This window comes from Bombus pascuorum, chromosome 8 (assembly GCF_905332965.1).
Source record: "Bombus pascuorum chromosome 8, iyBomPasc1.1, whole genome shotgun sequence".
NCBI lineage: Eukaryota > Metazoa > Arthropoda > Insecta > Hymenoptera > Apidae > Bombus > Bombus pascuorum.
The window spans coordinates 11,010,640-11,021,614 of record NC_083495.1 but is presented as its reverse complement, the minus strand read 5'-3'; the positions used below and the strand labels follow the sequence as shown (position 1 = coordinate 11,021,614).

The 10,975-nt window shown below is 30.6% G+C and overlaps 1 protein-coding gene across 1 annotated transcript; it reads right to left on the bottom strand.

Moving 5' to 3' along the window:
• Positions 1-985: 985 nt before the first annotated feature.
• Positions 986-10,245, bottom strand: LOC132909763 (angiotensin-converting enzyme-like). The gene is made up of 13 exons (XM_060964804.1): positions 9,789-10,245; positions 4,742-4,929; positions 4,484-4,642; positions 4,336-4,417; positions 4,118-4,258; positions 3,850-4,032; positions 3,679-3,773; positions 3,458-3,609; positions 3,257-3,384; positions 2,946-3,192; positions 2,765-2,854; positions 2,577-2,684; positions 986-2,507 (listed from the first exon to the last, which is right to left on the bottom strand). Exons 2-13 carry the CDS (start codon positions 4,925-4,927, stop codon positions 1,874-1,876), a joined length of 2,205 nt encoding a protein of 734 aa, XP_060820787.1. The 5' UTR covers positions 4,928-4,929; positions 9,789-10,245; the 3' UTR covers positions 986-1,873.
• Between the last annotated feature and the right edge of the window lie 730 nt (positions 10,246-10,975).

Here is a 10,975-nt window from a genome sequence, read left to right as displayed (position 1 = left end):
TGGTAGTGAACCGTCGATGATACATAGTACGATGGCCATCCCTTAACGTTTTCGAGCTATAGTGCGCATGCCCTAAACACCCTCTCCAGGCGTCGATGATCGAACAACTGATCCATAGCTTCCTACTTAACTTTAACAAATGTTTACCTTCGAAAATTGGCTAATCCACGCATTGAGATTACTCATACATAAGTAATCGTTAAGAGATAGTGAATGCATCTGATTAACAGTACTGATTTTACGATACTATTTTCTGAGCAAGAATACGTGATCGTACCGCGTTTGCGAACCGACTTCGCCTCTCATATTGATTTTCTGCGCTTTGATATCCGTGTCCGGAAAGACTGTTACTTCTTTATACGATCTGCACCTTATGCTTGGGGTATAGGTGTAGATGAGAGCGATTGTAACGAACATGACACTAGAAACATTTACTTATATGACTAATGTCTTGTATACAGCGAGATATTTATAAAAAACTTTTTCAACGATGGAATAAATAGGCGCTTATACATTGTTGAATATCAAAAGATCTATTATATTCAGCTAATATTATTTTCATTGTTATTATTGTCAAGAAAAGAATTTAATGATTGTATTATATTTTATTCATGATATTAGAAAATTTTATAAGAAGTCATTAGTATAGACATTAGCATTACTAGATCATTGGTATATGTTAGCATTAAAGAAAAAATTGCTCTATTACTATTTCATTTTTATTTTATTTGGATGTTAATGAATTTTTCACAATTTATCAATTAGATTTATAAATTAAAGAGAAATTTTTATTTAAAACTAAAATTAGTTTGTTAGTTTGACTTTCCTAAATTGGTACGAATTGTAGATGTAGTTTAGTTAAGCAAATGCTATAAATGCACGTATATCCTTTCATTCATATCTATGATTTGACAAAATGATCAATGGTTCTCAATAGCATGGATAACATAAATTAATGTTTTTAATATTTAAAAATTGATGCATATTAATTTTGTACCAGAAGAATACTTTATTAATTACCTTTATACGGTACAAAATAAATACTTTTATAAAAAATATAAATTCTCAATACAGAGAGTACATCGTATACAAATTACATATACTTATATAAGTATCATATATGGTAGTATTATGTAAGAAAAATATATATGACATTGGTTTTGTGACATCATTGACGTTGTGATAGTTATACATTTGTATAATTGCTCATTCATCTTACAATTATGTATAAGTGATTATGTACAAGCCTTAGTTTGAAAAATATGGTAGATATAGTATAGACTAATAAAGGTACCATTGAAGTACATGTCCTATAAATTTTACAAAAAAGGGAGATACTTCCCGCTTTGTGCGTTTATTAAAACCATTTTGTTTTTTATAGTTTGGCATAATGGCAGAGGAACTATTGTACTTGGTATGCATGTTATGACATTCCTTTCTTATTTTTAAGACTAATATTACTCTACAAAAATGATACATATTAAGTTTGTATACATATGTACATAATGCAATGAAAATTAAATAAATCTGATTTAGAAGATATAATTGAATATAATATATCCACACGTTAATACTTTTCATTTTGTTTATCAAGCTCTAATTTTCTTCTTACGACACTCTCTTATGTATACTGCTCAACTGTATCGAGAGACTAGTATTCACACTATATTTCCGAAAGTAGCCTCTGTTTTTTTTCTTTTCTTTTCTTTTACAATGAACAGTAAGGAATGTACAATATTAGATATTGTGAATTAATAAATGTCTTTCTACACGAAACGGTCCATAACAATAACTTACACAGGCAAATATTACAAACTAAATGCAAGAATAAATATACGTAATATGTAGATATTTTTAGCGTAGAGAGATACCATTAAACGTATCGTCTATTTTTTGGTACTTTGCGACATCTTTGTCTCCCGAAGATCGCAATTATACAAATAACTATTATTCCTATCAGCACTGCGCCCACAGCCCACGCTGCCTTACTAGTATTCGTCTTTGGTTTATTGTCATCTCCTATGCCTTGGGTGTCAAGTGATTGATCAAATGGAACCTCAGTTGTCACTGATTGTAGTGGATTACGATTTTCTGGCTTTCCGACTTGTTCATATATAGGCGATTTAAACTTTAAATCTTTGCTCGAATTAGCCACAATATTCATATCGCTCTTTTTATCATCCTGTCTACTTGGAGACTTTCTATCTATTATTTCTGTTTTTTTCTTTATAGTTTGTTTCGAAGTGATAATTGTAGTGGTGCTAATAGTCGTTGGCGGAGCATTAGTAGTCGTGGCATTTATGTCCATAATTAGTTTCTTTTCTAGTTCATCTAATTCTGTCTCTTTGGCTGTAACTGCTTTGTATTGGAAATCCTCATACTGTTCGTCAATGAAATCTTCCAACGGCGAGAAAAATGAAAGTAACGAATCCGGTGAAATTTCATCTATTTCTAAATATTTATTGACTACTTTCATCCAATCATCGGCACCATGCTGAATCATTTTTCTGTTAAAAAAATGTTCTTAATTTTTTTCTTATAAAATTGTAAAATTTTTGTTTATAAGTAGTACTCACAAGAAATTAATATTCATTTGTTTTCTTACGATCCAATCATATCTAATTTCTGTGGATTCCATCAAATATTCATACAACTGAAATGCCAACATTGTACCGACTAGCTTTCTGTAAGAAAATAATATGCAATACTTTATCGATACATCATGTAAATATGTTATTGTCTCGACATTGTTATTACTACTTACGGCAAATATGGTTTATTGTTCGTGATATGATCATCATTTAAAAATGTGGGTAAATTAGATCCATTAGATTTGATTCCTTCATATTTTTCCCTAGAATGAAAATTTTAATAAAGTTTATTAGTATTAAAAAAATCTCTTAAAATATATTGAATATAATCTTAATATTTCAAGTAATTAGTACCTATATTGCCACCAAGATGATATTAAATCTTCAGGATTTGTTAAGTTTTTTTCAATAGCATTAATTCTCCACATATCTACAGATATGTAATAAGCAATCCGCGGTAGCGTATTCAATGCAGTAATCATAAGAGATACAATTAAATTTTCATCATTATTGCTAGAGTCATCGATAATATGTGTGTAATTTAACCAAGCAGGACTTGCCGCTAAAATACCGAAGAGTTCCGACACACCTTCTTCTAGGGCTGCAAATAAAATATTAATACCATTTGTAATGTGTCAAATATGCATTTGTTGTTAATATCTTACCTGAATATCGATTAGCCGTATTAAGTATCGGAGTATCCTCGACAGATAACTGATTGAACACAATCTTTCCTACGATTTTGTGAGTAGAGAGATAATTACTTATAGTAGGCTCAAAGCAAGTAGATACCCTGTAATGTAAAGATTTAAAATAACATAAGTAATCAAAAATGACAATTTTTCAAACATTTGCTTATAAAGTACCTTAAAACAGCATCTTTGCAGAAATTAACTAATTTTGGAGGACACTGTCCATAGAAATAACTATTTTTCCAAAAATCTGCTTGTGGCGCTTGACTTAGTATTTGTGTACTCATAGCAGAAGCAGTTATGTACAGTGTTCTCGCATGAAGTTTCTAAAAAGAAATTTAGTTACACTTTCTGTACAGTTCATATATCATTGAGGCAACAAATGTAACTATTACCTTCTTCCAAAGATTTTTTTTAATATTATACATAAAATCTGGATAAGGTGTTACATCAACTGATATAGGAATCCAATCGTTTCCTTGCAAGGTTCCTTTTGGAATAAATGCAACTTATTTAATATATTCGTATTATTCATTTGAGAGTGTAATTCAACAGTTATAGTTTACCAAGTAAGTATGCTGGTATTGTATCATTCATAGCAATATCATACTTCTGAGATAAGTTACTTATTACGAATTTCAATATTTTTTTATGAAGATTGGCAATCCCGTTCCATATGTATTCAACTTTATTATAACCATCGCTATATCCACTTAAAAGTTCCCAATATTCTTTAACATCTTTGACACCTAAAATTGAATAATTTTTACATTTAATTAAAAATTATCAACTTTAAAGTGTACAAAATACAATTTGTTTTTCGAAAATATTTACCATTTGCTTTGGCAGCTTTATCAATAAGTGGTAGAATAGCAGAGAAATTTTTAACTAACGGAGCTAGTTCTTGATGCCATGCTATCCAAACAGTACTCTTATTTCTAACATCATTACCACGTGGCAGTATATGTTCCACATCTAAAGTTCTCAATATATATGTAATTAATTACCATATCATTGTGCATCTGTTTATGATGGATTGAAATTTCTGTTACCTTTTCTTGTGTGATTATTTAAAATTCCTTTATGAACTGTAGATAATCTCAGCAACTCCGTGGTCCCAGAAAAATGAACAAGCTACAAGTAAGATTCTATTAAGTTTATTTAAATAAATGTTTTTGCTCAAGTAAAATGAAATCTCACGCTTTTAAAATCTTCAGTATTCAATAAAGCATCGCCTATTTTTTCAGCAACATCATATTTGTATTGTAAAGATTCATCTCTGATATCAGCTTTTGAAATATTACTAACTTCGTCTTTTTGTAAGTTCTTGAAGGAGGCATAAGAAATTAATTCGTCTTCCTATAAAAAAATTACTGTATTAATAATTTTGTATATTTGTCGAATTATTTGCATATTTGTTAAATTATATATTCTATGCTTATAATTTGAAAAACATACCCATTTTGATAATGTTTCATTCGATGGTGAATTAATGAATTCCCATTCCGCTTCAGCTGTACTCATACAAGTATCCTCGTAAGCGAATTCGGTTAATTTTATGAAAGCTCTAGTCTTTTCATCTTCTACGGACGCAACCACATACACTATCAGATTAAGGATTATGCAAACCCATTTTGATGGCATCCCTTTACGATAAAAAAAGAAGATATTATTATTTATAACAATAAGAAATATTTACTAAGTCGTAAAAGAAAATATATTAAAAAATATAAATAGAAAATTGTCAGTTCATTCAATTTCCAATTTTGATAAGATACTTGATTATTTTATTACAAAAAAATGGATAGAAATAAATAATTAAAATATGTCTCACTCAACGCGGGAAATTTTTAAATGTTACGCATACGCGTATGATATCTGTTAATATCTGCGCCCGTTGAAGTATGTTTTTGTTATAAAACACTGATTTTTATGATAAAAACTGTACATTGAAACGTATTTGAATGTATTTTGTCAAAGCAATTACTTGTTCTTAAGCGATTCATTTCATTATCGTCATCCTTTTCTGTGAAAATTATATATGTAGCTTTCGTAATCATGAGTCAATTAAAGTCTAAAGTACTTTCCCTTCTATTTTTTTTATCTTGACGAGTTCAACGAATGAGGTATTCCACAGTTTATTATGGGTAGTATACTTGATCTTTGTTTATAGTTTTAAAAAGAGATCGCGAATCGACACATTAATTTCTGACTACATCGATTAATGTATCCAGATCCGTATGTACTTTATGGAAGTATGGTGTATTTTATGTTCTATACAATTTTCTAAATTATACAAAAGAAGTTCTGTTTTGACGCTGTATGATCCTGCATAAGATCTCGAATTCCCTACTTTCTCTTATACGTCTAAAATTATTATTTTAGTTTTTGAGATATAGAAACTTTAATACAGATGTTATGTCACGTGAGATGGCTGTGTGACGTCCCTCATAGTCTGATCGCCAAAGCCCACGTACTGTTCAACAACCCTTAATAAACCTGAGTCATCATTACAAACCAAAACATCTTAACTTAAAATCTATTCAAGCAAATATTTGTGATTTATGGATGGTCCTTGAAACAATCCTTAGGTTTATCGCACGCTCTTGCAAAGTACGGAGAAAGCGGATATTTGTCTAATAGAAAAGGTATTTCCCATAAACAAAGACTCCCATAAATCACGTTGGCAGAAGAGTTCTTCCTCATACTTTCATTTAGTCACGTTGGCTATAACCAATGGGCATCGCAGATCGTTACCCTCAACAGACTTAATGTACTTTAACTATATATATATATATATAGTATCGAAGGAATATATATATATATATACCATATATATATATATATGGTATATATATATAGTTATATATATATACCATCCATGAATCACAAATACTTGCTTGAATAGATTTTAAGTTAAGATGATTCGGTTTGTGGTGATGACTCAGGTTATATAGATGACTCAGCATATAGTTATATATTAATATATATATATATATATATATATATATATATATATATATATTCCTTCGATACTATATATATACATGAGCTATTGCTACGTTTTCTTGGAAGATCAAACGCAATTTTATTATTCATAGAAGTCGGCATAATAATCATGAATTGACCAACTGTACGTAGTCACACCATATTCGCATGTTTAATTGCTTTCAATTTGATACCATGCTCAAGCAAATAATTCTGTTCATAAAGGTCGTTATGGGAACTTATTGACACCTTGAACTGAACGACCATTGGTCTATATGTATATTTTAATACGTGAGTAATATTATTTACACGTCGTGGATGGGAAAATCGAGAGAACGCAGTGAGAACTGATGCACTTTCTATTAATTAACAGATAAACGAAAATGAACTTCATTGCTCACTGTTATATAGTTTGGTGGCTTGTTTTTTACTGTCTTTATTTTTTGTTATTTAAATCTTATGATTTTTATTTATCTTACAGATATAGTAGTAACATGAAATTTATTATAACAGAATTAGTAACGGAAAAATTTCTTGTCATATCTAATTATTAGAAAAATTCATCTAATGTTGTTTTTTATTAAATGCGTAATTGCGTAAATATGTTGTGTAATTAAGCTACGTGTAAAAAAACGTTGATCTGAAAGACAATGGAAAGCGTCACGATGATAAATAATACATTTTGAACCCATACACATCAGGGTCATCAGATTATAAATGAAATTTACCTATTAATCATCCTTTGTTTATGATTAGAACCATTATAACAAAGTCCAGTGAAGATCTCTTTTTAATTAATTAAAATGTTATGTGGTATGTATTATACGTTAACTATTTAAATGCATATAAAATGTACGTTAAAATTTAGGCAACGTGACGATATACATAAATAGATACATATAAGTCATTTAAATGAGAACTATCGCAGAAAATAATGAAAGGAAGAGACGTCAATTTGTTTTGTTTAAACTGGTTCAACCGGTATTAGGTTTCATCATTATGAATTATACAATTCCTTTAAAATGTATATTTTTTCATATAAATGGACTCGAGTCATGTAAAAGCTTGGAATACATGACTATCCTTAAAAATCGAGAGTCTCTATAAATAAGATAAACTTTCACTACACGAAAAGGAAAGATTTCAAGGAAATGAGTTTTTAAAGAAATCAATGGATATTATTCCGAATGGCATTGGCGGCGAACTGGGACAAAATTTTGTGGGTATCGCTAGATGAGATAACAGGCCTGAAATATAAAATTTTGGCATTGGGAAATCATGCGTTCCGAAAATACAGGTGCCGAAGATACAGGTGCCTAGATATATATAATAAACCCTTGGTGTTATTAGGTTGGCGACAGTGTTTCTGGCAAGATTTACCTAGCCCAAACCAACACTAATACCCCTCTTTAAGAGGAAGTGATTATTTTTTTTACTCATTGAACATTTTTAAGCTTAATATATACATACATATATTTATCCTCCAGCTGTATATATATATATCATTTATCTTCACATTATTATACTAATTGTCGAACATGGCATCTAATAGTAGTAAAGATCTATTATATAAGGCCCTATACTTTTCGCACGCACGATTTCTTGACACTAAGAATTTATATCTCAGATCTACTATCTCATCCTATGATATCCATCAAATTTCATCTTCATCGGTGACTGGTACCTTTCAAAAGTACAGCCAAATTAATGTTAATGAAATAATGACATGTTACCGGTGTGCCAATTTCGAATGAATAAAATAATCGAACGCATTTTTATTATAGATATATAACGTAAATGCTTTTTAATGAAATATTTCAGTCTCGTAAACAAGTATCCGCATCAAAATTAGGACAGATTTGCAAGTTGCCATGTGTGCGTAAAAATAGCTGTGTATAACAGCAACAAACCTTCAGCCAGTATTGACTAAATGCTAAACGCATTAAAGGCAGAGCTAATTTTGTTTTATTTTCCACTTAGATTTAGGCGACGAGTAAATATAGAAAATGCATCTATATATAAACAAAAAAGAAAAGTTTAATATTGATCCCCAGAAACCGACATAGCGTTTAATTACGAATTTAGGACATTTACAATTGATTACTAAAGACTACATAAAGTGTAGTATGTAGATACTACTTAAACTGGAAATATCGTAATAAAGAAATTACTCCAGTAATTTTTATTAGTATTCAATTTTTTATTAATTATTATTAGTACCTTAGTATCAAAATAGATTGTAACACTTGTAATTTTTCATAGAAATTTTGTATAATTTGCTACTCTATAATCGAATATTTTATGGTTATACTCATAATTACTTTTTGGTAAAATTTTTCACGTAACTAATTGTAAGTTACTAGATGCTTAGAATTTTAAGCACAAATATCTAAAAATAAATCATTTCAAAATAGCTTAAAGTTTCGTAACATTCGATGTGTACAACAAATTATATCCAGCATCGTTCCAAAGGTGATTTGCATATTCGTGTTTCCACCTTGGGAATAAGTCCAAAATAATACTGTTAACATATAACGGCAACGATTTTCCGACAATTAAATACGTCTTTAATTTTCTTTTTATAAATCAAAGACACAGAATTCAAAAGGTGCATACATACTTTCACAACTTATTGTACGTATTAACACTAATGTAACGTGATTTCGATAGTAATATTTCGATAAACAACCAGACACCTATAGTAAGTGGAATCCAAATACAAATAGGGCGAAATTCAAATTATTTTTAAGAAACTGCTTTTAAAGTCGTTTAGTAATCTCGGGGTATATTACAGATTTTATCTTGGAAAGATATATCTATTACTTCGTCTCCTTCGATATCGCAATCACCGATTCAATAATATTGATTAGAGAAGGAGAGAGCAATGAATTTTCGTTCCACTTTCGTCGATCGATCCATCTTCGAAATCAAACAAGTTCAATGGAAATTGTAATTGATATGTTAACGACTACTGAAATTGTTTTTTTATGATTAAGATAAGTTCATGTGCATCAATTATGAGTGACTTTGCATAACGGAAAATTTCTTGCATTTAGTTCAATTACTACATAGTAAGTGATGCAACGCACGATATTTGACGCATTGTTATTTTTGGCTCAATTACAAAATTTTAAGCTTTTATATTTTTAATCTTTACAATTTACATTATAACAGTATTTTAAAGCACTATTTACATTTATTATTTGCATTGATGCGTTAATAATTGTAAAAAATACTCATATTTGACATGTACATATGTTTTTACAACAACCTTAAAGTCTTTACAATACGAATGGTACTAAAATATACGAATGGCCAATTCAGAAATAATAAATTATTATGAAGTTTAGAATTGAAATAAAAATTAAAAATCTTTGTCTCATTCATGGAGTTCCCGAATAAAATGTTCAAAATAAACGATAAAATTTATTTAATTCAAAGCACAAAGAATAATCAATTGTGACTTGGACCATTGTCAAAAGACTAGATCTAGTTTAAGTTTCCTGATCTTGCTCACCTTAGCTAGCCGAGCGTCGTTTCGCTCGACGTTCACGTTTTCGATTTGGTTTCCGATAAGTGGTTTCGATTTGTATGACGAACAAGGATCAACTGCACGTCAGAATGCGTTCGAACACGCAGGGGAAAAGAGTAAACGTACGCACACACACGTGGAGAAGTGACTCGCGTCCCTCTCGTTGGAATGTTTTCTATTTCTCGAGAAACCAGAAGTATGATCAAAGATTGTCGTAAAAAACGTAGAATGATTAAAATTGAACAAAAACTACTGCGGATATGCACAGTAGTTGATTGATTATCTCACTTTTATCTTACTGCAAGTAATACACAACTCATCACGTGTATACTGTATGACTATGATCAATATGACTATTTGTTCAAAGTTCGCACGATCCAAATTCCTTTATATCATGCTAGTCGCCTCGACAGCATACTCAGCGTACTGTACTGTAGGTAGTGTAGCGTGTGACGTGTGATGTACACAGTCATCGAGAATATATTTATATAGAGTATGTTATTCAATGATTTTGTGATTTCTCAAGTTAGAGTAGAAGTAGTACAGACGAGGTGCATATAAACCAATCTAGACTTGATAGATAATGCTTTTTCATATCTCATGTTTTGGTCATATAACATCTTTATCATTTCCGTGCAACATTACCGATTAAATATAGTAGTGACTATAGAGATGTAAAGACAGAGTGCGTTAGCGAGCTGAAAAAGCGATATAGTAAATGTGTAAGTATAACATCGATTAACGAACTAGCATCAGTGTGCATGTCTGATTAGACAAGACAGAAGACACCTCTATGTAGCGGTCTTTTTCTATTCTCCTATCGCATCCACTTACACATTAATATATGACTCATGTGCTCTATCTTTATATCTCTCTAGTAGTAAGACCATAGACGAGGTATAAACACAGACATAAGACACAGGAATAGTGGATCCCCACTGAACAGGATTATGAAGAACTTGTCCTAATTGAACTAGTGAGGCCACTTTCTATGGGGGGGACTACTGACCAATGTTACGAAGAACATCAAATTATAGGTTCTAACCCCAAGTACCAATCAGGCAGGGCCGCAATCCTTTAGACTCTGCAAGCGCCATCGGCGCGATAATAACTTCCGCGACTGGATGTGAACAGCGAGTAGTCCTCGACTAGTAGTACTAAGACAAAGGTGT

Bases quoted from the DNA above. Each gene is read 5' to 3' on its own strand.
- LOC132909763 (XM_060964804.1), bottom strand. From the start codon at position 4,927: ATGCCATCAAAATGGGTTTGCATAATCCTTAATCTGATAGTGTATGTG. The intron at 4,643-4,741 runs GTATGTTTTTCA...ATTTTTTTATAG, and splicing joins ATGAAACATTATCAAAATGG to GAAGACGAATTAATTTCTTA. The intron at 2,685-2,764 runs GTAAGTAGTAAT...ATTTTCTTACAG, and splicing joins AACAATAAACCATATTTGCC to AAAGCTAGTCGGTACAATGT.